Source organism: Neopelma chrysocephalum, unplaced genomic scaffold (assembly GCF_003984885.1).
Source record: "Neopelma chrysocephalum unplaced genomic scaffold, ASM398488v2 Primary Assembly neopelma1_63, whole genome shotgun sequence".
NCBI classification, from domain to species: Eukaryota; Metazoa; Chordata; class Aves; order Passeriformes; family Pipridae; genus Neopelma; species Neopelma chrysocephalum.
Genome location: NW_020897720.1, coordinates 7,540,619 through 7,564,722, shown reverse-complemented (window position 1 = coordinate 7,564,722; position 24,104 = coordinate 7,540,619). Strand labels below are relative to the sequence as shown.

Here is a 24,104-nt window from a genome sequence, read left to right as displayed (position 1 = left end):
ATGGGTAACACACAGAGAACAATTGCCAAACAAACCTATTGCATGCCTATGGCTGAATTTGTAGTTTCCAGGTCAGCTACTGACAGCCCTGACTCTGGTTTTTCTGGTTAAAGGGGGAGACGTCGATACATGGGACAGCTGCAAGCCCAAAAGAGGGTAATGAAGAGGGGTCAGAGAATGACCATGGAGTGCCTTCATCCAAAAAGATACAGGGGGAGCGTGGAGGAGGAGCAGCTCTCAAGGAGAACGTGTGTCAGGTAGTGTTCTTGAAGAAATCACTTTGCCACTGTAAAGTGTTTTTATGTAAGTTCTGAGATACACTGGTGCCCCAGGTAAGCCCAGGGAGCCTCAAGGTGCTTATTGTAGAATTAATTAAGTTTTTGTGCTGTTTTGAGCCTTTCCTCTGCAATAGCCTTTCCTCCTGCTAAGCTTCACAGGTGTTAATGAGACGTGACCAGTGCAGGATTCATTTTAGCTGATGGATGGTATCAGGGACTGGATGGCAAATGGCAGTGGGGATGCACAAATCACCTGACTTTACTGACACAAAGAAAATGTAGCATTTTTCCACAGGAGTCTTCACTGGCAGCTCTGGCCATCATGTGGATGGTTATTGTCTGGGAAGGAGGTTGCTCAGAGCTGTGTTTCTTTCCCCACAGATCTGCGAGAAGCCAGGGGAGTTGTTGCTGTGTGAGGCACAGTGCTGTGGTGCTTTCCACCTGCAGTGCCTTGGGCTCTCTGAGATGCCAAAGGGCAAATTCATCTGCAATGAGTGTTCCACAGGTATGGCAGCTTCTGTGTGTGCAGTTTCCGGGTGCTTCCTGCAGGCTTACCTGGTTATTCCTTGGCTGCAGGGCTGTTCCAACAGTAGGGCTGTTAACTAGCTCTCAGTCCTCAGATTATTGGTTTGCTGCCTGATAATGACTTTCTAATTAAAATCATAGAATGGTTTGGGTTGGAAGGGACCTTAAAGATCATCCAGTTCCACTCTGTGCCATGGGCAGACACATCTTCCACTAGACCAGGTTGCTCCAAGGCCTGTCCAACATAACCTTGAACACTTCCAGGGATGGGGCAGCCACAGCTTCTCTGGGCAACCCCTTCCCTGGTGAGTGCCCCACCACCCTAACAACCAAGAATTTGTTCCGAATATCTAATCTAAACCTACTCTCTTTCAGTTTGAAGTCACTAATAATGGCTTCAAACATTAACTGGTTTTACTGTTGATTCAGACACGTAGGTTGCAAAGAAGTGAATGTCCAGCATCTGGTGGGAAAGAGAGAGGGAAATTCTTGTCTGAGACTAGGGAGAGACAGCTGGTGGGGAGGGTGAGTCTGATGCGGGCTGGAAATGTCAGAGTAGGGTTGTTAATTTTATGATTTTCTTCTTTTTTCCCTGGCCTGAAGTCCCAGCTATAATAATATCTTTTTCAGTCTGGAGTTTTATTGCAGCTGCAGGCAAGCCTGGTGCAGAGAGCTGTGCTCTGGGATGGGTGCAGCCAGGCTGGGAAGTTGTGCTGTGCTATCACGCAGCCTGGTGGATGCATCAGGTCCTCATTTAGCCTTCCTATGCGACCGGTGTGTTCTCTTTCTCCAGGAGTCCACACCTGCTTTGTGTGCAAGAGCTGCGGGGAGGATGTGAAGCGGTGCCTGCTGCCCCTCTGTGGGAAGTATTACCACGAAGCCTGCATACAGAAATATCCTCCCACGGTCATGCAGAACAAGGGCTTCCGCTGCTCCCTGCACATCTGCATGACCTGCCATGCCGCTAACCCCGCAAACATCTCTGCGTCTAAAGGTACTGAGTCTTTCAGGGTGGTCTAGGTGGTGCAGTTACATGCTTTTTCTTTGTTTCACATCCACTGTGCAGCTACCTGGTCTTTATGTTGCCTTTCTGTCCTTGCCACATGTTGTTTGCTGATGAATAGCTTCTCCCAGAGGAGTAGAAGGGGTGGTGCGAGGCAGCTGCTCGGCAGCACCGCTCGTGGTCATACATGGCAGCTGGAATGTTCTCAGGCTTTCCAGAGGCTCGGATTCCTGCATGCCCAGCCACACCACATGCCTTGCTGGTTTTTTCAGCAAATCTCTGGAGCTATACAGGCACACTCATGTTTCTTCAACCTGCTTCTCCCTGTGCCAGTGCTGCGGATAGTGCCTTTCTTAGCAGCACTGGCTGTCTACGCAGTGGAGGGCAAACTATGATTTTGTTCTAGTTCTCCTTTTTTTTTAGTGTAAACTCGTCTTGTAGTAGTAACACCCTTGGGCTAAGCTTCCCAGGCAAACATTTGTCGGAGCTGTTTGCAGCAATACCTTGACCTTTATCTCACAGGATTAAACTTAAAACTTTTGTGTGATTGCCGTGGATGTTTGCTTCTAAAGCTGCCTTTCTTTAAATCCTTGGTATCTTAAGGCAAGTGACAATAAGACCAACTCTATTTTTGTCCTCAGGGTCTGTGTTAAAGTTGCCTTTTTTCCCCCCACATATCTTGCTGTAGAAAACAACACCAAGACCTAAAGCCTGTAGCCCACAGCCAGCCACGTCCCCACTGAACATTTGTTGACTGGCTGCAGCTTCTTGGTGGTCACATTTACCCCTTTTCTCCCACCTCTTCTTCCTGTTTGTAGTCTGCTGTGAGGAACCGAAAACAGGCTCTCAAAAACTTTGCATAAATTAGGCCTGTAGGCAAGTGCATTGCCTGGAAGTTCTGGAATTTCAGGGTAAAATCTGATAAAGCAAAGAGGCGACTGCTGATGTTTTCAGAAGCTACATGGATTGATTTCACTGTGTGCAGCTAAGCACTTGGAACACCCCCTCTGTAATTACTGTCTGAGCTGATTTAGTAATTATATGTGTATGATAGGAAGCAGTCCCAGTCTGTGAACTCTTGAACTGTTTCTGTGCAGCATGCAGGAGGTTTTTCACTTGTAAATAATACTATTTTATCTGTGTTATATACAAATATGTATTAAAGATTTATATACAATATGTTATATTAAATAATTTAATAGGAATCTAATGAATATGTCAGTGATGGTCTATGAAAATTAAAGGTCACCTTCCTTTTCCAAAGCTCATTCTGAGTTTAAGTATGAATAGAGTCTAGTTTTAGAAGGAAAGAGTCATCCTCCTTTAGAGGTTCACTGTGCTCTGGTGTGTTCTGGTGCTAGGTCGTCTGATGCGCTGTGTGCGGTGTCCGGTCGCGTATCACTCCAATGATTTCTGCCTCGCTGCTGGTTCCGTGGTCCTCGCCTCCAACAGCATCATCTGCCCCAACCACTTCACCGCACGGAGGGGCTGCCGCAACCACGAGCACGTCAACGTCAGCTGGTGCTTTGTCTGCTCGGAAGGTGAGATGGTCTGCGCAGGGTCCCCTGTCACCAAGGAATCCCCTGACAGAGGGCAGAAGCTTTTCCCACCCCGAATGTGCCAGTGAGAACTGCAGAGAAACAGACTGCCTTCCTATCCATCCATATTTAAGCCTAACTTCAGGCTAGGACCTTTTCTAGATCCTTAGAAGGGCTCTTTTCGTAGCATGAGTAGGGCCCAACTTTTTAAAAGAGTTTGCAGGAGAGCATCATTCCTTTTTCCCAGCTGTGTCTGTCTGAAAGTGTTGAATCCAGGGCTTCTGCACAGTGACTGATAAATTCCTTCTCCTTCTCTTTGCAGGGGGCAGCCTTTTATGCTGCGAGTCGTGCCCGGCTGCATTTCATCGTGAGTGTCTAAACATTGAGATGCCAGAGGGAAGCTGGTATTGTAATGATTGCAAGGCAGGCAAAAAGCCACACTACAAAGAAGTAGTCTGGGTGAAAGTTGGGCGCTACAGGTAGGTGAAGGTAGAACAGACTTCTCCCCATCCCTTCTTCATGCAGTGCTCATGGTGATGGAGGTGAGAAGCTGCTCCTCTCTAGAGGGTTCAGTGCAGCAGCCTCTGACTTTTTTTGCATGCACATAGCTGGTAAAATGTGAGCTTTCCTCCTCCAGTAGCCTCCCGTCTCCCCACCAGCCTTGCTGATAGCACTCACACAGACTTTCCCATGTCCCCATGCAGTAGCATACTTCTGAGGTGGCTGGAAGTGGGGAAGCCAGGGGTTTCATCTGCCCTTCCCTGTTGTTGCAGGTGGTGGCCAGCTGAGATTTGCCATCCTAGGACAATTCCTGTCAATATCCAGAAAATGAAGCATGACATCGGTGAGTTCCCTGTGCTGTTCTTCGGCTCCAAGGATTACCTGTGGACCCACCAGGCTCGTGTGTTCCCTTACATGGAAGGTGATGTCAGCAGCAAAGACAAGATGGGGAAGGGCGTGGATGGCATATACAAGAAAGGTAACTTTTCTTTATCCAGAGAAGTGTGCATGGTGTTTTCCTCTTCATTCCCATTTGGAGAAGTGGCATTCCTGTAACAGAGGAAGATGTTTTCTTGTAACTAAAGTGAAATGAAATTTGTAGAATGAGCTGCTGCTTGTGTATCATCCAGGACACTCAGAACGTTTGTTTGACTCCCAGAGAGGCAGAAGGGTGTGCAGATCTCGAATGCTTCTCTGACATAATCTGTTGAAATCCGAGTGAGCTGCTACTTTATCAGCTTCCCTTTGTCTAATACAATCATTATCTCTATACCAAAATGCACTTGAGAGTTGTGATGCAGCTGCTGGCACCTCTGCCCAAGAGGGCAGGCAAAGATAGCCACCAGTTGGCTACCCATGGGTAGGTCTCTGGCTGTAATTCCTGCACTGCCCTGCTGCTTTGGCCTTTTCTTCACCCCCCTCCAGTGAGCCTTTGCCTCTGGAGTGCAGAGCCAGGCTGGTTTGCTTGTGGAATTGTGAGCACTGGGTGGGCAATGGCTGCCCAGCTCTGTGTGAGCAGAGGGAGTTCCTCATAACACAGCCTGTTCTCTCACTTAGCTCTTCAAGAAGCTGCTGTGAGATTTGAAGAGTTGAAGGCACAGAAAGAACTGAGACAGCTTCAGGAAGACAAAAAGAACGACAAGAAACCTCCTCCCTACAAACATATCAAGGTGAGGGGAGGTGGTGGGGGGCAGGTGCGGAAGAGAAGCCTTGAGCTGTCGGTGCAGGTGATTTACAGGTATACAGAAACATTTCTACTGTTTGGGTGTCTGGCTGTGTTTGAAGGTTACTTTGGTCCTCTTGGCATCCTCAGTTGTTCTCCAACTCCAGTTCGTGTATGTGCGGGGCTGCAGCAAGCTTGGCACCAGTAACAGAGGTGCTCTCATTTCCTCGAACAGATCTGGACATGTCTGTGTTGTCCATGTCAGTTGTGTAGTCTGAAGGAAGTGTCTACCTTGAGAACTTGGGAGAATGCTGGTAATGCTCAATATGCTCAAATGCTTCATGTTGCTGATGGCAAGGTGGGCAAACCAGGTGGTGCAGGACAGGAGGTGGTCCAGGTACAGTGCAGCAGAGCTCCATGGAGGGTGGTAACCCACAGTATCTTGTATCATCTCTGCTATTCTTTTTTATCTCTTTCTGTATCAGTGACTGAACAGAAATACTAAAGGGGGTGTACATGCTGAAATACCCTTTTCCTCAGTTTTGGGTAACTGTTCATGTTAAGGGCTGTATTTGGAATTATAGTTGGAACAGCAATAGAAATGCTACAGGGTGGAGGTGACTTGACGGGAGAGCTGGGGCCATGGTGTACCTGTGCGTGAGATGTGTGTCCAGACTGACCAGAAACCCGTTGACTCAGGGACTCTGCTTTTTTTTTTCATTGCCTCTGTCTGCTCCTTCCCTATTTTATATGGCAAACTGTGAAAACATAACCGTTTGCTGGCACTTTTTGTGTCTAGTTAGAATTTCTAGGCAGGCAGGTATATTGTGCATGAGTTACTGTGCACTGTAAAGAGCACAACTGAATGCTGTGGCAGCAGTATGGGCCAGGCAGTTTCAGTGAAGGAAGTAGTTTCTCATTATAGCTATTTTTAGGCCTGTCTCTGACCGCAACATGAAGGAACTTTAGAAGCAGTTTGGAGCCTTTGAAATACCCTTTTATATAAATAATAACGGTTGTGGTCATTAGTCATGGCAACTCTTCTGAGATCTGGGTGCAAGCTGTTTGTCTCTGTGAAAGCAAAGCAATTTGCAGGAGCAGATGGTGAACTGAAGAAGGCTTCAGAGTGGAATGGCTGAAGCTGGTTTTGTCCATTCCTGTCCTGGTTTTTTAAGATCAGCACATTGGGATCCATACCAAGGATCACCAACACAAGAAGCTGCTGCAAAATACATTTGGGATCCTTCATCCTGTCAGAGTTGTGACTAGTCCAAGCATCACCCTCTTTTGGAGCTGGTTTTGTTCTGGAGAGTAGGGCAGGTGTGCTGGGCATGTGTGGAGCAGCAATGCCAGAGCAGTGCCAGTGGTGGACTGACCTAATCTGTGAGTCTTGCCACTCTTAATGGCATGATGAGTCTGGGTAAGAGATGGAAAGCAGCAGAGGGGAACATGAGTGACAAGGAAGGTCAGAGGTGGGAGGCAGTACTAGGAGGAAAGGGGGAGACTGTGTTGAAGAGATTAATGAGGGATTTCTGCAGGGTTTGCTTTTAAACAAAGGAGGAGGATCAGGACTGGACCGGTCTCAGGCAGGCTGTCAGCGCGGAAACTCTGCCCTGTGGGTGGGACTAGATAAATTATATGGGGGGCTGGAATAGTTTTGCTAAATGATCCCTTCCTTTCGTGTTCTGGGAGAGGAAAGTGAGCCAATGGCTCACCCGGGGAAAGAACAGCAAGGAGCTTTTCTTCAGTGTCTCTCTCCAAAGTCCTGACTCTCTGTTGCCTGCCTTTCAGCGTTCGCTGCCTTTAACCAAACCCAAGGGACCCAGCTCATGCCACAGACACGCCAGTCGCTTCTCCACCTGGTGCTGCACTCTGCTTCCTTCTGGAGCGGTTTTTAGAGAGCTCCTTGGCTTATCTCTGAGCTCATCTCTGGGCCTTCCAACCCCAGCCTTGTCTGGTTTGGCTTCCATTTACATCTGCAGGACAGTTGGGTAGGGAGGTAACTGTGTGGTAGGCCTTCTGTCACAGGTCTGCCAGCCTGGTTCTCGTAGTGACATCTGAGGGCACAAACCAACCTGAAGGTAACATTAAAAAAACAGGGCAGTAAGGAAAAGCTAAGGAAAAGCACCTGGCACTCAGACTGTAGAAGGTGCAGTTTGATGCAGAAAATGTTTGGTGTTGATCACAGGTATGGTGTGCGCCCAAGAGGGAGTGCTGGGCCGCTTGCGCTGGATGTGGTCACAGTGGTGATGGGAGGGGGACACTTTCCATTGTCACATATTACACACTGCACCAGGTGATGCTAATGGGGGACCTGCATCTTCCTGAGCTCTTCCCTCTAACCCTATGCCTCTTGAAATAGCGTTCCCAGAAGTACAGCTGTGCCTATACTCGTGTCCTTCTGCCCTCGCTGTAACTAACGCACTGCAGCACATCAGCTCGTAGGCAGGGGTTGAGTGTAGAAGTGCCTGTCAGGATAACCCGTTGTTCCCAAGAGCTCATGTCCTTCGTGTGCATTGAAGGTGAACCGGCCGGTGGGGAAGGTGCAGATCTTCACTGCAGACCTGTCCGAGATCCCGCGCTGCAACTGCAAACCCACCGATGAAAACCCCTGCGGCCTGGACTCCGAGTGCATCAACCGCATGTTGCTCTACGAGTGCCACCCCATGGTGTGTCCTGCTGGGGAGCGCTGCCAGAACCAGTGCTTCTCCAAGCGCCAGTATCCCGAGGTACAGATCTTCCGCACGCTGGCACGAGGCTGGGGCTTGCAAGCCAAAACAGACATCAGGAAGGTACGTCGAACTGGCTGCAAAGCGCAGAGAGAGATTTTTAGGAAGGAAACAGGAGCTAAGTTTTAGCACAAAGATGGATGTCCCTCCCTCCTGCAGGGAATTTGTCTTGTCTTATCGGCTTATTGTTTTCTCTCCGGCAGGGTGAATTTGTTAATGAGTATGTTGGGGAGCTAATTGATGAAGAGGAGTGCCGAGCCCGAATCCGCTATGCTCAGGAGCATGACATTACCAACTTCTACATGTTGACACTGGATAAGGTAAGTGAAAGGAATCATTTGCCAGGATCCTAGACAGAAGTAAAATGATTGCAAGGAAGGCATGATAGTGGTCTTCTCCAACTTGTAAAAAGGTGCTAAGAGTCAAGGATGAGCTGGACTGCATTTCCACTGAAGAGATGACTAAATGAATGGACTTAACATGCAGTAGAGAAGCCTCAGGTTGGATGTTAGGATTAGGAGGAAAGTCTCAACTGACAACTTTGGAATTTGTTCAGAAGAGGTGAGGCAGTTTTCTGAGGACAGTTATCTGAGGATCATAGATCCTGCTTCAGCATAACAGGGAGAATTTGGTAACCTTGGGATCCTTCCCAGCAGCTGAACCCTGGAGAACCCAGAACTGGACTGATGTGTGCCAGAGAAGGCATTGGCCCTCAGATGTACAAGTTTCAGGTGCAGTGAGACCTTCATTTAAGTTCAGATCCCAGGTCTTGCTGTGCTAAGTAGAGCCAACGGAGTTAGTTACACTCATAGATGCCTCAGTGGGTCCTGGACAACAACCAGGTTGTTGGTATACACTCCTGGCTTTCAGAGGTAAGTTATTTTGTCAGCTGCTTCCCACACTTTGTCACTCAGCTTTGGAAAGATGAGAAGGAAACCATGAAAGCAAGCATGGAAAAGAGCTGTCAAGTGTGGGACAGGATAACAGTGTGATTGTTTTCTGTCTCTCCCCTCATCTTGCTGGAAGTTCACACTCACCATATCTTGTTCTCCTTGTGTGGCTGATGGGTAGGAGCAGGGGCAAACTCAAGTGTTAATATATCCCTCATTATTACAAAAGCAAATCTCAGTTGCAGCTTCCTTGTCCAGCACAGTCTAACACATGGCAGTGTGCTGCACACAAGTGTACCTCATTTTACATACCGTTCCTGTTTTCCTTCTGTACACTGACATGCAAGAAATAGGAACTGGTATTTTGCTTTTAAGCAGAAGTTGGGGCCTGGAACCACAAGCACTGCCTTGGAAATGTTGGGATGGTGTTTATCCAGTACTGACACTGCAGAGAGAGCTTGTTTCCCAGAAAGCAGCAGTAACACTGTCTTGGCTGTTCTGGAGCCTGTGTGTCTTTTAAGAGGAAGATGATGTGCAGGAGACTGTAGTTCCATATAATCTGCCAGTGCTGACCAGAGATGTCAGTGCAGGAAATGACAGTTGATTAAACTGTGGTTTTCTGGGCTTTTTTTTTTCAATTCCAGGATCGAATCATTGATGCTGGGCCAAAGGGCAACTACGCTCGGTTCATGAACCATTGCTGCCAGCCCAACTGTGAGACTCAGAAATGGTGTGTGAACGGTGACACACGAGTTGGGCTCTTCGCTCTTGTAAATATTAAAGCTGGTAAGGAGCCGCACTCTGTCAGTGCCTGCAGTTAACCCTGGGGGGGGTTCTGTAATGGAAAAGGGAGGGTTTGTAGCTCCCTGGGAAGAGATTTAATTTTTGGTTTCATGTAGGCATTCATGAGACTTAACACCAGCACTGACATAATGAAACACAAAGAGCCATGGTATCAATGGAGGTTTGTGGTTCTGATTTACAGGGACAAGAAATGGCCCTGCTACAGGGTGGATCCTTTTTAGCTGTAATATGTGCTACAAGCGTGGAGTTTCACTGAATTTTCTATCCACAAAGATCTCTGGGAAGATTAAGAGTTTGGTGTCCTTGTGTAGTGGTGACAGCCTTCTGTGACATTTATATTACGTTAAGTACTTTTACTTCAGCATTAAAATGTAGTTAATTACAACTTGCTTGGTTCTGATCTGCTTTTGTGCCAGGGACTGAGCTGACTTTCAACTACAATCTGGAGTGTCTGGGAAATGGAAAGACCGTTTGTAAATGTGGTGCCCCAAATTGCAGTGGCTTCCTAGGAGTAAGGCCAAAGGTATGGTGCAGCTTTTGTTCTTCCACATCACCTCTTTGCATAGACCTGTATGTTGGTTGCAGACATTTCAGGTTGCAGCGTTAATCCTGTTTCAGTGTGGCTATGAGAACACTGCTTGAAATGAGTTAAATATTCAAGCTTTCATTTTGAGATAGCAGATCTTAGACTTCAATTATCAGAGTTGCTATAAATAACGACAGGAAATTTTATTTTACAGCAAAAAAGTAACTGGAAGATTTTTTTCAGAATTTTCTGCTTCTTATCATGGCAGTTTCCACTGCACTAGAGGAGCAAAGGACAGGCATGGGATAGACTTCATCAGATAACCAAGAAAATACAACTCAGTCCATTTCCCAAAGTAAAGGCTGAGTAAATTGTGAGCATGCATGAAAGGCCAGCAAATGCACATTCCTTCAGGCTGGAGTTGCTTTAGAGCCAGAAGGCTCCTACCTCACTGTCTTTGTCGCAATAAAGTTCCTGGTTTTATCCTGCTTTTAATTTAGTGACCAAAGTTTACACATCGGACAGAAATAAGAAATTTACCATATCTGTAGTAGAAAAATCACCAGTTTTTAGAGCTCGCTGACTTTTTGAGAGCTTCGATTTGCAACTTTGTGATGTTGCAGTAACAGGAATTGATTTCAATTACCTCCTTGTGTGAGCTGGTTCTCACTGGGAAAAGGAAATAACAGGAGCAGTTGGCCAAGTTCCCAGCTGTCACCCGCTAAATCTATGTCTCAGCTGTTGGTTTGTTTCAAGTGCAAGACCAAATCAGTCTGTAATCCCTCTGCTCTGGCATGTGGATTCTGGCATGCTGACAGTTAAGGGTTAAAACTCAGCAGCACAGTTGTTCAGCCCCATCAATATCTAGGGAAGGTTTTGTGAATTCTCCAGGGAGATTAGTTCTGCAGAAAAATTAACTTATAAAAATAAAAAATGGATGTCTTCAGAAGTTGACAGATGAGGTGAAATACACATCTGATGTATTTAGTTCTTTTTCAGGTTGCGATTTAAAGTTCAATTGATTTTGTGCTGCTCCTGTGTTATACATGGTTTGACTGTCATTTTTGCCTTGAAATTGCAGGTTGCATGATGGAAATCAGAGGAAGGTGCCCTTTAGTTGGCATTAATGTTCCACTGTGGTGTCTGAGGCGACTCATTCCATCTTGATGAGATGGGCTAAGAAACAATACCGAGAAAACAGTACCTTGGGGTTTTTTGTTGTTGGTGTTTTTTAAGCTTCCTGAAGACATAGCAAGACAAAACTGATTATACTCAAGTTCACTCTTGAAAGTGCCCTTTCTAACTGGGAGTGTGGAAGAATGCTTAGGAGTCTATTGTACTGTAGGGAGCAAGTGGAATTGCTTAGTCCAGCTGTTAGACCTCTCTTAGACATTCAAATTAGCTGTGAAGGGATTTTCTTGTTCTCTTTGTAATTAGATGGCCAAGGAACTAGACCCTGAGAATAGGTGGAATAGTTTAGGTAGAGGCATTTCAGTGCCTGCATTTTTAGTGATAAGAAAGGCCTGGCTTGTCCCCATTGTCAGGGGGAATGGTGGTATAAAAACAGCAAGATCCACATGTAAGGAGGAAGGAAACAATTTAGAGATGTAAATCCTTGCTGGCAGGAAAGCTAGATAGCCAACTCTGCAGAGTTCTGAAATTGTAGGTCTAGAGACCAAGGCTTTTAAATCTTTTGGGGGTTCTGATGATGCAAATAGTGCCCAGTATTTATGCAGAAGAAAGGATGCAAAAATCACCTTGTAGTCATTGTTTCAGTACACAGAGATGTCCTGCGTGGAGAACGCATATTTGAACATGAAGAGATGTAGAAAATGGCACAAAATTTAGCTCATGTCTGCTTAGATAAACTAAACTGATAGTGCTTTGATAAAGTCAGGACTGGGGACAAGGCAGCATCGTCTTTGTGGAGCTGAGTGTTTGGCACAAGGGGAGGCTTGGCCTGGAGAGGTTAGGAGTGGTCTGAGGACCAGGCTTGAAGGGGGAGTGGGGGAGCAGTGTTGGAGGAAGCCTTAGGCCAGAGCACTTAAGCCATTTAGTTGCCTGTCTTGAGACCAGTTGTAGTTATTTCATTATATGTCTGTAATTTAGCTGTACTGATGACATGAAGGTGTCGGTTGTCATTGATGTGGGAGAGAGGATGGGGCAGTTGCAAAGGAATAACTGAGTATAACAGGGAATGGACTGGAGTTCAGAGATTGGATATGCCATAGTACACACCTGGAGAGTAACAGCAGAAAAAAATCTGCCATGAGAAGGTCATGGCTGAGCACTCATGGCCGAGAAGGAGCCATTCTGCAGCTCAGCTGCTGCAGGACTGAGCTGTGGTGAGACACAGCTATGGAAAAGGCAAATGTGAGCAGTGCTTTGGGGAAGTGTTGATGTCATTGTACACAGCCTGTGAGGTGTCATTTGAAGTAGCATGTGTAATTCTATAACTTACATTTGGGATAAATAAACTGAATATTGGCAGAGAAAAGCCATTGGGAAGACTGAGCGTGCAGATTGAAAGTTTCACTTTGTGAGGAGGAGAGTGTGTCCCAGAGGTTACTTCAGGGAGACAGAAAAGCTTCAAAGGTTGGACTCAATGATCTTGGAGGTCTTTTCCAACCTAAATGATTCCATGATTCTGGTGGGAAAGAGCAGTGTTGACACAAGAATAAACTGATCATGGATAAATTAAGACTGAAAATAGAGAAGTGATGAACATCAGAAAGTGCGGGAAGGCCCTCATGACACTCCTCATGAGTCGTGGGTACAAGGAGATCTGACACCTTTGACTGAGGACCTGAAGAGTCTGTGAGAGGTGGCACGAGCTCAGTGACACCAGGCAGCCCCAACTCATCATTCTGCTGTTGCTAATTGTGTACATCCCATGTTGAACCAGGCTTTGGTACTTTTCAAAATAACTGAGAGCTGTTTGCTGTAGTGAATTGGTTGCCAAATATCGAGCAGCACTAGAAGTGCTGTACAGGTTTCACGTATGGCTGGCAGTGGGATTTCTGTTGGCAGGGTTTGCAGTTCTCTCCTGCAGCAGGAAGGGAGCAGGTGGAAGGGGCAGAGTCCTGCAATAACCAAGGTTGTCTTGCCCACAGAGCCAGCCCAGCCTCACCGAGGAGAAGTCCAAGAAGCTGAAGAGGCGGCCGCAGATGAAGCGCAGGTCGCAGGCGGAGGTGATGAAGGAGCGAGAGGACGAGTGTTTCAGCTGTGGGGACGGAGGGCAGCTGGTTTCTTGTAAGAAGTCAGGCTGCCCCAAGGTGTACCATGCAGACTGCCTCAACCTGACCAAGAGACCTGCAGGTCAGTGCTCTGCACGGCTGGGCTCTGCTTGGGTCACACTGTTGGCTCGAGGTGGCCCAGGCGCTGCTCATCATCTTGCACTCGAGTCACAGCATCTTAAAATTTGGAAAAATCTTTCTCACTTGAACAGACCTCAAGGCTCAAATGACACAACCCTGGTTTGCACCCCACTGTGGCCACAAAAAGGTGAACTAATTGCTGAAGGGGGAGCTGGTCCTTGCCTAGAAAATGGTGTTTGTGAGTTGACCCCATCCATGGGGCCTGGCAGAGCACAGCCCCAACAATAGTTGAGATATTGATCCTCATATTGGCCATTTTCCCAAAGTTGAATACAGTTGAGTGAGTTGAAAGGTGAGGAGAAGCACTGGTGGAAAATAGGAGTCAAAAATGAGTCTGTTAGGTGCCTCAGTAGCCATGAGTTTGTAGTTAAGAGAACGGTATCAAAGCATATCCTCGTTTGTGGTGAAGTGAGGGCAGAAATTTGAAATGAAAAGTACTTCTAGTTGGGTGCAGAGAAAGAAACAGGCTCCCTATATGAGCAATAAAACAGATTTGAGTTCATTAGTAGCTCAGGAGATGTAAAATAACATCTCTTAGACAGAAAGACTTAAGTTGCATTTAAAGGTTGTAAGGGAGCTGAGGGCAGTGTTTCCATGTGAAGTTCCTGCAAACTTTAAGAGTGTTTAGGTTTAACCAATGCTCAGAAAGGGGAAAAGTCTGACCTGAGTCTTGGTAGGCCAGTTGGCCCAATGTCTGCCAGGCCAGGAGGATGGAAAAGCTGATATGGGATTAAGTGCCTCAACAATTAAATTATAAAGATATAAATAATACTAGATGGTACATTTTTAGCTAAAATAACTCATTAAACCTAATGTTGTTTTATTGCTAAGATAATAAATTTGGTTAATAACAGCAATTGCATAGAAGTAATTTGTTTGAGGGTTTACAAATCTTTTGATCTAATACTGATAACATTGTCACAGTTAGAAATCCTCTGTGCAGCTCTATAGGGTATTTCCTGAACCGATTGGAGGCTGGGAAACATGGAACCAAGTGGCCTCTGAAAGTATCAGCCAGGAGAATCACTCAGCAGAGTGTTTGTCTGTGCCATGAGAGCCAGAACAGGGCAGCCAGCACCTCCAGCTGTAATCTGGCAGGAGGTGTACCAGGGCTGGTGACATGTTTTGTAGAGGACAGAAATCAGGTGTGTGCATGTGTTAAGTTTTAGGGAGAATGGGGCATTTATCCAGAAGAGCTTGGATGGCTCATTGAACAAACTGTAGCAAAGCAGTGTGAAAGCCAGTGGGAGGGCAGGTCATCCCTATGGAACGTTGTCATGCAGGGTGAGGGAATACACCTGAATATACCTTTCTGCACATTTTTGTGTCCTGTAACATCTTGGCAAGTTTTCCTGTGCTTTAAAGTCTCCAATAGAGGAGAATCCAACCTTTAGCCTGTTCTCTTGCTTTCTGCTTGAAAAGCTTCTCCTAACAGCCTGACTTGAAAAAACAAAGGATTGCCAGCTCTATTACACATTTTTTTTGCATACTGAGACAAATTATTGTCTCGCTCCTTTTCCAGCTTATACAGCACAGCTTCTCATTGCAGCTCTTATTTTCTAAAGTTTTTATTCTTAGTCTGTTCTGGACTGCATCCCACTTCCCTACACATTTTCAAAAACTGAGTGAAAGTATTTTAACAGCATTGCACCCAAGGCCTTGCTAACTCTGACAGAAGAAAATGATTATATTTTGTGTTTTACGTAAATTTCTTGGGAAATTATGTTTGACTTGTTTTGCAAAAATAGTTTTTATGTTTATGTGATGTTTGTTATTTTCTTTATCATTCTTGAGTTTTTTACTTGATCCTTTCCACATATTTATTTTATTTCTTCCTCCTGCAATCCTGCACTGGTCTTCATATAATTACACCTTGTTCATGCAAAAGCATCTGTCCAGTAAAATTCTGAGCCTGTCCAACTGGATCTTTGCAGTAACTCACAGCCTTGTTGTTACCTACCTGTTTATGTAAGAGTATTTTGCTGTTCTGCTTCTAGAAATTTAAATTACAATACAGATTAAAATATAATCCTGAAGGATGAAGTTTGAAATGCCTCCTCAGTTTACCACAAGACCATTGATAGCTGTTTTTTGAGAATGATTTTTAGTCAGTTTGTAGCAATTTTACTTTTTTTACACATAGGCTGTGATTTCTGTAGCCTTCTCCTCATACTGTCATGCAAGACATGAAAGGTTCAGCACTTTCTACTTCAAATATTTCCTCTGCCATGGGCATTGCTGTCAAGTAATTGGAATTTCCTGCTTGTTTGCATGTTGCTAATTGTGTGATCTTACTTCCAAGAGCTCGGGGCTGTCTCTGGAGAGAGTGCTTATTCATTAGGTCTTTTATTCTGTCAAAGATCATTAGAGTGGTTTGATAGGATTGATCCTTCCTGCTACAAACTAGCAGGTTTTGACCTTTTATTTTCCATTTGTACAAATGACCTCTATAAGGATGGTCCTAGAGTCTCTTCAGTGGCCCAGCTGAGTTGAGTGTGGCTCTCTGGGATGCTTCTGGTGCAGGGGGAGCAGTGGCAGCCTGTGCTGCAGCATTGTGAGCCAGGAAAGGGGGAAACCATGTGAAGTGTTAAACATCCCCACTTGGAAAAAAATGCTAAAAAACTGGAAAAGACATAGAAAAGCAGTGTGCATATTTTGAGACTGGAATAGAAGCCTTGGACTGGCTTCAAAGGAGGGGAAAAACATGCTACGTGTAGTCTTCAACCCCAGGGGAAAAGCAGTGTGGAGAGCTGCTGTTGCGCAAGTGCAGGGACCAATGGCCATGCACCAGCCTCCCTGGAAAAGAGCTGGTAGCCACAGCCACAGCTGTGTGGGTTTGGTTCAGGGAGGCTGGGAAATGCTCTGGCCCAAGTGGTGTCTGCCAACAATCTCTGCAGTAGTGTTGGTTTTTTCCTCCTGATGGTGTTGATACTGATGGTCAATAGATTCACTGTGAACGTGGAGCTCCTAGGGGAGCAGCTTTGTGTTAAGCCGTAGTTTTTTCATGGGCAGAGGTTAAGGAAGGTGCCTTTGGGTATAGAGACAATAGAAACTTACCCCTTGTGATCACTGCTCTCTCGCTTCTTCTTTCTGATAAACAGGAAGGGAGGTTGTTGACACAGAATTAAAAGATGAATCTGACACATCTACTTGAAAGGTCTACTGGGTTTTGTGCACAGATACCACTGATGTTGTCTGTGGAATTCAGAGCCACAGAGATTTGCAAGCTGGGGGTGTCTGCTCTTCTCTAGGCACTCCTATTGGTTTGTGTTGTGCAGGAACCAGATGAGCTTTTGGTCTGACCTGACATGGCTTGCGTTTCTCATGATTATCATTGCCCTTGTCGCTTCTGAGAGTGCGGGTTCCTGTTACCTGCCTGTCAAGCCTGGAGCTATGGTGGAAACTGAGGAGGACATGTAGAATTGTATGAGAGTATTACACAGGTGTTCCCACTTTCCCCTGAGCTCACTTTGCAGCAGGCCTTTGTCTCTTCCCCTTGTACTACTCCTAAGGTGTGTCTTTTCTCCTATGTCTGTACTGCAGGAAAATGGGAGTGCCCGTGGCATCAGTGTGATATGTGTGGTAAGGAAGCAGCTTCGTTCTGCGAGATGTGCCCCAGGTCCTTTTGCAAGCAGCACCGGGAAGGAATGCTCTTCATCTCCAAGCTGGATGGACGATTATGCTGTACAGAGCACGATCCCTGTGGGCCTCACCCTCTAGAGCCAGGAGAAATTCGTGAGTATGTGCCTCCCATAGAAGCCCTGACTAACGGCGAGGACACCCAGCCACCAGAGCAGCTGCCTGCAGAGGTAGACACGGAGGCAGACACAGACCTGAGCGTTCAGCCCCTGGACAGCCTACCTCAGTCTGTGGCCCTCAGACTGCAGTCACCAGAAAAGCCCCCTGCTACCCTGGCGCTGAGGCTGCCATCATCAGACAAGCCCCCCACCACCCTTGCCCTGAGGCTGCAGCCGTCAAACAAGCCCCCCACTACCCTGGCCCTCAGGCTGCCTTCACCAGACAAACCACCCGCCACCCTGGCTCTGAGACTGCCACCGTCAAATAAACCCCCCGCCACTTTGTCACTGAGGCTGAAGCCATCCAACAAACCCTCCACCACCCTCTCGCTCCGGCTGCAGCCTTCAGACAAACCTCCCACCACCCTGTCACTCCGCCTGCAGCCATCAGACAAGCCTCAGGCTGCCCTGTCCCTAAGGCTGCAGTCAGAGAAGCAGCCCATCATCGTAGCGCTGCGGCCTCAGCAGCCCGACAAACCTCCCACCAACGCGGTGCTCTGGCCCCTGGATGAGTCCTCCAGTGACGCCTCGCAGCCTCAGCTGCCGAGCAAATCTCCTCCGGGATCACCACAGTCGTTGGATGAGTCGCTTGTTACTGCTGGTGCCCTGCAGCTCCAGCTGTCAGACGAGCCTCCAGACACCCCCGGGGTTTTGGGGTTATCGGACAAGTCCCTCATTGACACCGGGACCCAGCAGCCTGAGCTGCTGGATGAGTTCCCCACAAAATGCCTGCATCCTCCACTGTCTGACAGACTCCTCGCCACGGTGGGGACGCTGCAGTCCCAGCCGGTGGATGAGCCTCCCGAGGCCAATCAGCTCCAACCGCTGGATGACACTTCTGCCCAGAGCCCACAGCCACAGTCTGTGGAAGAGGATCCCAGCTCTGTGGTGCCACAGGTCCCAGTATTGGAGGTGGCTTCCAGTCCTGAGGTGCTGTGGCCTCTGCCCATTGCAGAAGTCCCTGACTCCCCTGTCTCACGGATCCTGCCCACAGAGAAGGCTCCTGGATCGGCAGTGCCACGACCCCTGCCTCCAGAAAATGCCTCCTTCTCCACGGCAATGCAGGTCCCAACCACAGAGAAGGCTCCTAGCTCTGGGTCACCCCATCCCCTGACTCCGGAGAAGGCTCCTGCCTCGGGTATGCCACGGATCCTGCCCACAGAGAAGGCTCCCAGCTTAGGGGTGTCGTGGCCCCTGACTCCGGAGAAGGCCCCTGGCTCCCGGTCACCTCACGTTCTGCCTGTGGACAAGGCTCTGAGCTCTGGGGCCCTGCGGATCCCACTCACACAAAAGGCTCTCTCCCCTGGGGTGCTGCGACCCCTGCCTCCAGAGAAGGCTGCTGACTCCGGGGCCCTGCGGGTCCTGCCTCTGGAAAAGGCTCTCAGCTCTGGGGTGTCTCGGCCTCAGCTCTTGGAGAGGCCTCTCGCTCTTACAGCCCCGTGGCCTCAGGCATCAGACAAGCTGGCTGCTGCCGTGGCTCCTCGGCCTCAAGCCTTGGACAAGCCTCTGGCTGCATCAGCTCCAAGGCTGTTGCTGTCGGAGAAGGCGCTGCGGCCCGTCGACCAGAACGCTCAGCCGAAGGAGAGAGGAGCCCCGGCCACGGAGCTGAATCCCCAGCAGAAAGAGAGGACCATGTTAGCTGGAGAACAAATCTCTTGGTCTGCTGGGAAGGTAGTGACACATGTTGGACAAGTACCGTGGCCTACGGAGAAACTACAGACGCACGAGCAGACCCACTGGCCCACTGCAAAAGCCCTGATGCCTGCTGAGCAGCCTTCCCGGACAGCAGAGAAACTACCAGAGCCAACCATTCAGCCCAGCTGGGAAGTGGCCTCAGCCCCCGCAGAGCAGACCCCGTGGACATCAGAGAGATTGTGTGCATTCGAGCAGACCCCTCGGCCAGCCAGGGAAGCGCCGGTGCCCCCAGAGCAGATGCAGTGGCTTGTCACGAACATTCAGACAATTGACCAGATTTCTTGGCTGGGTGGAAAAGCACAGACTCCTCGGGGGCAGGACCCTTTGCCTGAACAAAACACAGCGTTAGCCCGTAACCAGGATTCTGTCTGTCGTGAGTTGGCCGACTCAGAGCCAAAGTGAGGTTGGTAAATATGGGAGGCAGGTTTCAGTTGTTTAATGTTTAGGGAGGGGGAATCTTTCTTTTGTTTTTTTTTTTATTCACTTCCCTGAGCCCAGCCCCTAACCCATGCACATCCCATCCATATTCTCTCGTGACATGAGCAAGGACATTCTCTTAAACCTGAGTCTGGCCCAGGCAAAGGGAGAGAGCATCCGTGACCTTTTCCTCTTCCTTTAACAAATGGTAAAGCTGAAATAAAGAGACCACTCTGGGTGAAAATCTCCAATTCCATTGAAATGGTCACATTACTGATCCAGCGTGTTCAAGCTCCAGGTCTGATTCATAGGTGGGTTCCCAGGTACAGCCAGGGGCCTTGCTTTCGTTACTACATTTAAAGGAAGGAGATCAGTCAGGCTGCCCTGGGACTGAAGAAGTTTCAGGATCAGGTGGTGAGCAGTCAGGTGCATGTCCTTGCCAGACTCTAGAAGCAGGGAAGGGATTTGTGTCGTCTGCCCAGGTCTCTGTCCCTGCAGGGCGTTGCTTTGTGAGGTTTATCCGTATGTTCACTGGGATGTGCTGTGTGTGTGGTTTGCTGAAGGACAAGGATCATCTCCAGTGAGCTGGGAGAGGAGCCCCTGCACTCACTCAGTGCAGTTTTTTCCATTAACAGGCAGTGTCCATTCAGGCTCCTTTGTACAGAGCTGCATCTGGCCAGGCCCGAGAAACGGGAAATCTGGAGGAAGTCAGGGAAAAGAGAGATCTTGGAAGTAGTCGTCTGGCAGTGTTTTCATTCTTGTGTCTTAATCCTTTAGCACAGGACATGTGGAGTGCTTTCCTGCCCTTGAAAACATAGTGACCCATAAAGCAGCAATAGTGGAGCAGGGCAGAGTGAGTTCCCCGAGGTGCTGAGCTCTGCCCTGGCAGGGGAGTGGTGCTCCCTTTCGAATTGCCATCCAGTCTCTTCTTGACTTCTGTCTCAACGTGAGCCAGCGGACTGAGCAGTCCTTTCTCCCCTTGCCTCAGGCGTGTTCAGGACGTGTTCCCATCACACCTGGTATTGCCAGCAGCAAGCAAAACCTGACTCGCTCACTGCACAGTGCAGAGGCAAGGGTTCCGTAGCTGTATCGGGACCCATCTCAACACCTTCCCCTTGGGCAGCTTCTGGCTTAACTCTTCTAAAACCAAAGGAGACTTGAATTAACTGGACTGTGTTGGTGTGTGTGTGTGTGCGCGCGTGTGTGTCCTTCCAACTGAATTGTAGTTCTCACACTGGAACATGGTGGGCTCCAGCAGCTGGCTGGCTTTCTTTTTTCCTCTTCTCCTTTTTCCAGTGAAAATAGATCTTTAGTACCTGGTGGTCATCAGGCTGGTGTCCAGACTAGGCCTGCTGAAAGCTGTTCACTCAAGCATGGAGGCAGAAGTTGGCTTGGCCATGGTGCTTGTGGGGCAGGTGGTAGAGTCCCAGGGGCCTGCAGCATCTTGCGACCACCAGCACCCTCACAGGCAGGAGGAGGATGGGCCTCCCTGGTGGCAGTGCCTGGGCTGGATGGGGTCGGTGTTCTGCCAAGGAAGCACTGCTGACCAGCATTTCCCCACTCTCACAACACATTACCTCTGTGGTTTGCCTGAGCTCTACCGATCTGGGGCCGTAGCCTCGGATCTCTGTGCCGCCACCAGACCCTCACGCAGCTCCAGTGTGTGTATCCTTCTCCTTCCAGGCTGATCCACAGATCCCTCCCCAGAAGGGGAGCGTTCAGCTCCAGGCCAACCCTCTCCCTCTGACATGGGAGGGACCCTTTGCTTCCTTGTTCCCACCTGGCTTGCAAGTGCCTGCTGCTCCCAGAGCAGACAGTCATGAGCTTTGCAGTTTTCTATGAAGGGAGGCAGACACCTGTGCCGAGACAAATCCCAGTCTATTCTGCTTTCCTGACTTGTGCACCCTGAGACAACGTCCTCCTGAAAAGGCCAGGTGTGCTGGGCACGAGGGGACGTTACCAGTGCTATGGTGCATCTCTTCTCTAGTCCAAATCATTTCAGATCCTTTGTAGAATAGCTCACGGCTTGGAAAAGCTTTATGGCTTATGGAAACTTACTTGTTTAATGTTGTTTTTTTCCGGGAAGACTAGCAGGTCAGTTCCTGCTTGCTGCTGAAACTGGGGAAATACAAGCAGCTTATGTTTCTGCGTGACTCCTCCACAAAGGGAATCAGGACAACTCAGATCCATTGAGAGAGAAGATTATCTTAAGGGCATTCGTTAACTTTTTTAAACAAAATTATAAAAAAAAAAAAAAAGGTAATGACATTCAGTATATTAAGTATTTATCATGTGTGAGAAGGAAAATAAATCTTGAATTTACATTTATAAGCCTTCCCATGAGCTGGACTTAGTCATGTAGATTGTGTAAGTAGGGTTCCCTCAGTGCCAGTGCCCAGCCAGCTCCCACTGTAACCAGAGAGGTCTCTGCACTGCTCTGTCCACCTCCGCTTTGCATTGTCACGTGTTAACTCGCTACTTGTTTCATGAAAAAATAAACTGTGAATATTTTTGGTGCAGGCTTTTTTAAATCTGTAAAATGGAGAAGTTCTCAACGAATTCTCATGACAGCAGGTTTGAAAAGATCACTTCTATAAATCGTGTGCTCACGTAGCAGGGTGAGGCTCACGGCAGCAGCCGCCTTTCACGCAGCAGGTGCTTACCCAAAAGCTTGTTTGGAACAGTGAATGTGGATTAAACTGTTGCATGGCATTTCCCACAGCCTTCTTCATTGCAGCTGACTGTACCCCATCTCTCCTCTTGTCTCCCTTTTCCACGAGGATCCAGGTTTCCAGCTTGCTACCTTCCAGCTGCTGTCGGAAGGTTGACTTCAGCATAGCTGGGAGGCTGCTTGGTAAAGTTGGTGTTGGGGAACATCACAGAAGGAGGAAGTCAGGAAGCTGCTCTTCCCTCCTCACCCTCATTGGGGCACTGGGTGATGCTCTATCAGATCAGGGGGGCTTTTTAGAGGGAATAGTGGTGCTTATGGGAGTGTCTGGCAGTGCTGGGTCACCTTAGCAAGATGACAAGGCCTGACCAGGTGTGGAGAGAGGTCCCAACAGCCTTGCCCTACCCAGGCTGCCCTCACTGGCATGGAGCAGGAGCTGGGGAACAACTTTGAGCAGCAAAACTCTGGTGAAGGAAATGTGGGCTTGTGGGCTTGTGCACTTGACGTGACTCTTGCTGTGGTGGCAGCACTGCCTTGGAGGAGGAGAGGGAGATGTCTGTGCCGAAGCAGTTGGATTCGTTTGCAGCAGTTCATTGCTGCCTTCAGAGTTCAGTCAGTTTGAATCATAGGGAGTTCCAAGGTAGAGGACAGTGACAAAGTAACCTGCTGGGCTCGGAGCTTTGCTGCAGCTCCTGCCAAGGCTGTGGTGCTCTTTTGTTGCATTGGAAGGATCCAATGACCTGGTCACTAATTCTCAGGTCAGCCCTAATTGCACCCAAGGTGGATGAGAGGTGACTCTTGTGTTGATTCACTGTTGTGGAGTGCTGTAGAAGCAGAGTCAGGGGTGTAATTATTTCTGCTCAGAGCTCTGTCCCTTCTCTGCAGTCCCAGGGAGGCTCACAGGAACTTCCTAGGTTCCTGAGCCCATTCCCATTTGTAGAAATGACTCCTTGGTTCTGAAGGGGATGAAGGCTTTGCTCCCATACAAATGCTTCGCTGGTTAACATCTTTGCTATCAGGACAGCCTGGCTTCCTCTGCTCAGAGCAATGAGCTGTGGTCAGTGGCTGTGGCTTCCATCCCACAGTAGGACCAACTTTAGTGTTGGATTTCCACGGTGGGCAAGAGAGTCCTAGTTGACCTTTGGTGATGGAGGAGTTCTGGTGAGCGGTAGCAGTGTGGTCAGGGACTCAAGTGCCCAAGCAGGCAAGGAGAGTTGTGGAGGAGGAGCCACTGCAGGACCTGTGGGATGTGTGGGCAGGAGGGGAGCAGGCTTGTCCTATCTTCCCCAGTGCTGGGCTGGGGCCTGTCAGCCAGGGCTCTGGTGAATCTAGCAGGAAAGCTACCACTGTAAGGGATCATCACCTACTGCACATCTCCAGATGCTGACTAGCTGATGGTAGCTTGCTTTATTGCTGTTCTCGACTTAAACTTTTCCTATTTAACAAAAAAACCCCCCAAGAACCAGATTCACTTCAATACACAAAGTATCCTGGTGGTACTGTGGGAGTACGTGTTAATTCAGGGTTAAACCCCTGCAGGCAGAGGCTCTGAAGGTGTGGCTGGTGTTAAAATTTAGAAGAGAGATGGTTGAATCCGAAGGACATTAACAAATTAAGGTGGGACAATGTGTTGCTAGAAAAGCTTCAGCTCACTTTCAGTGAAAAAAAAAGGAAGAAAAATTAAGAAAAAGCAGCCCTAACCCTGATGCTCTTGGCAGTGCTTTAGCCTGAGCACACTGTGGTGCTACCCTGCTTCTACCTGGACACCACAGGCAGCATTCTGACAGGGCAGGGGGAGTTTGTTTGAGAAACCTCAGACCTTCAATACCTTCTGTTTATTTTTAATTTCAGCCTTAATTTCTGATTTTGCTTGATGTTTGGAATAACCATAATTGTAACCTGCTTGTAATGTGCTTTGCCCTAAATTACTGATGAGGCTTTTGGCCTTTGCCAGCCAGTGTGTGTTAAAGCAAAGTGGCAAATCATGCAGCTACTCTGAAAGTCCGGAGGGGGGATGCTGTGTTCGATCTCCCAGGCTTTGCCAGTGCTAATTACCCCCTTGTGAGAGTGATAACGCTGGTGGCATCATTTGCAGCAATGGCTGCACCTCTTGCAGCAGCACAGGCTGGGCTAATGGGTGCTCGGGGCTCCCAGGGCCTGGGACACGGGACACTGGAGCCTGGGGACTGCTCCA

General features: G+C 48.3%; 1 protein-coding gene across 2 annotated transcripts in view; it reads left to right on the top strand.

Annotated features, from left to right (window-relative positions):
• NSD1 (nuclear receptor binding SET domain protein 1) overlaps positions 1 to 21,773 on the top strand; it is a 58,612-nt gene extending 36,839 nt beyond the window's left edge. For both annotated transcript variants that reach the window (XM_027682953.1, XM_027682954.1), the window contains exons 11-23: positions 114 to 257; positions 660 to 783; positions 1,597 to 1,797; positions 3,168 to 3,347; positions 3,667 to 3,823; positions 4,118 to 4,323; positions 4,902 to 5,014; positions 7,530 to 7,799; positions 7,940 to 8,056; positions 9,271 to 9,412; positions 9,847 to 9,953; positions 13,070 to 13,274; positions 16,877 to 21,773. In XM_027682953.1, coding sequence (XP_027538754.1) covers positions 114 to 257; positions 660 to 783; positions 1,597 to 1,797; positions 3,168 to 3,347; positions 3,667 to 3,823; positions 4,118 to 4,323; positions 4,902 to 5,014; positions 7,530 to 7,799; positions 7,940 to 8,056; positions 9,271 to 9,412; positions 9,847 to 9,953; positions 13,070 to 13,274; positions 16,877 to 19,227 — 4,317 coding nt within the window. In that variant the 3' untranslated portion in view covers positions 19,228 to 21,773. The remainder of the gene's footprint in view (positions 1 to 113; positions 258 to 659; positions 784 to 1,596; positions 1,798 to 3,167; positions 3,348 to 3,666; positions 3,824 to 4,117; positions 4,324 to 4,901; positions 5,015 to 7,529; positions 7,800 to 7,939; positions 8,057 to 9,270; positions 9,413 to 9,846; positions 9,954 to 13,069; positions 13,275 to 16,876) is intronic.
• Positions 21,774 to 24,104: the final 2,331 nt, after the last annotated feature.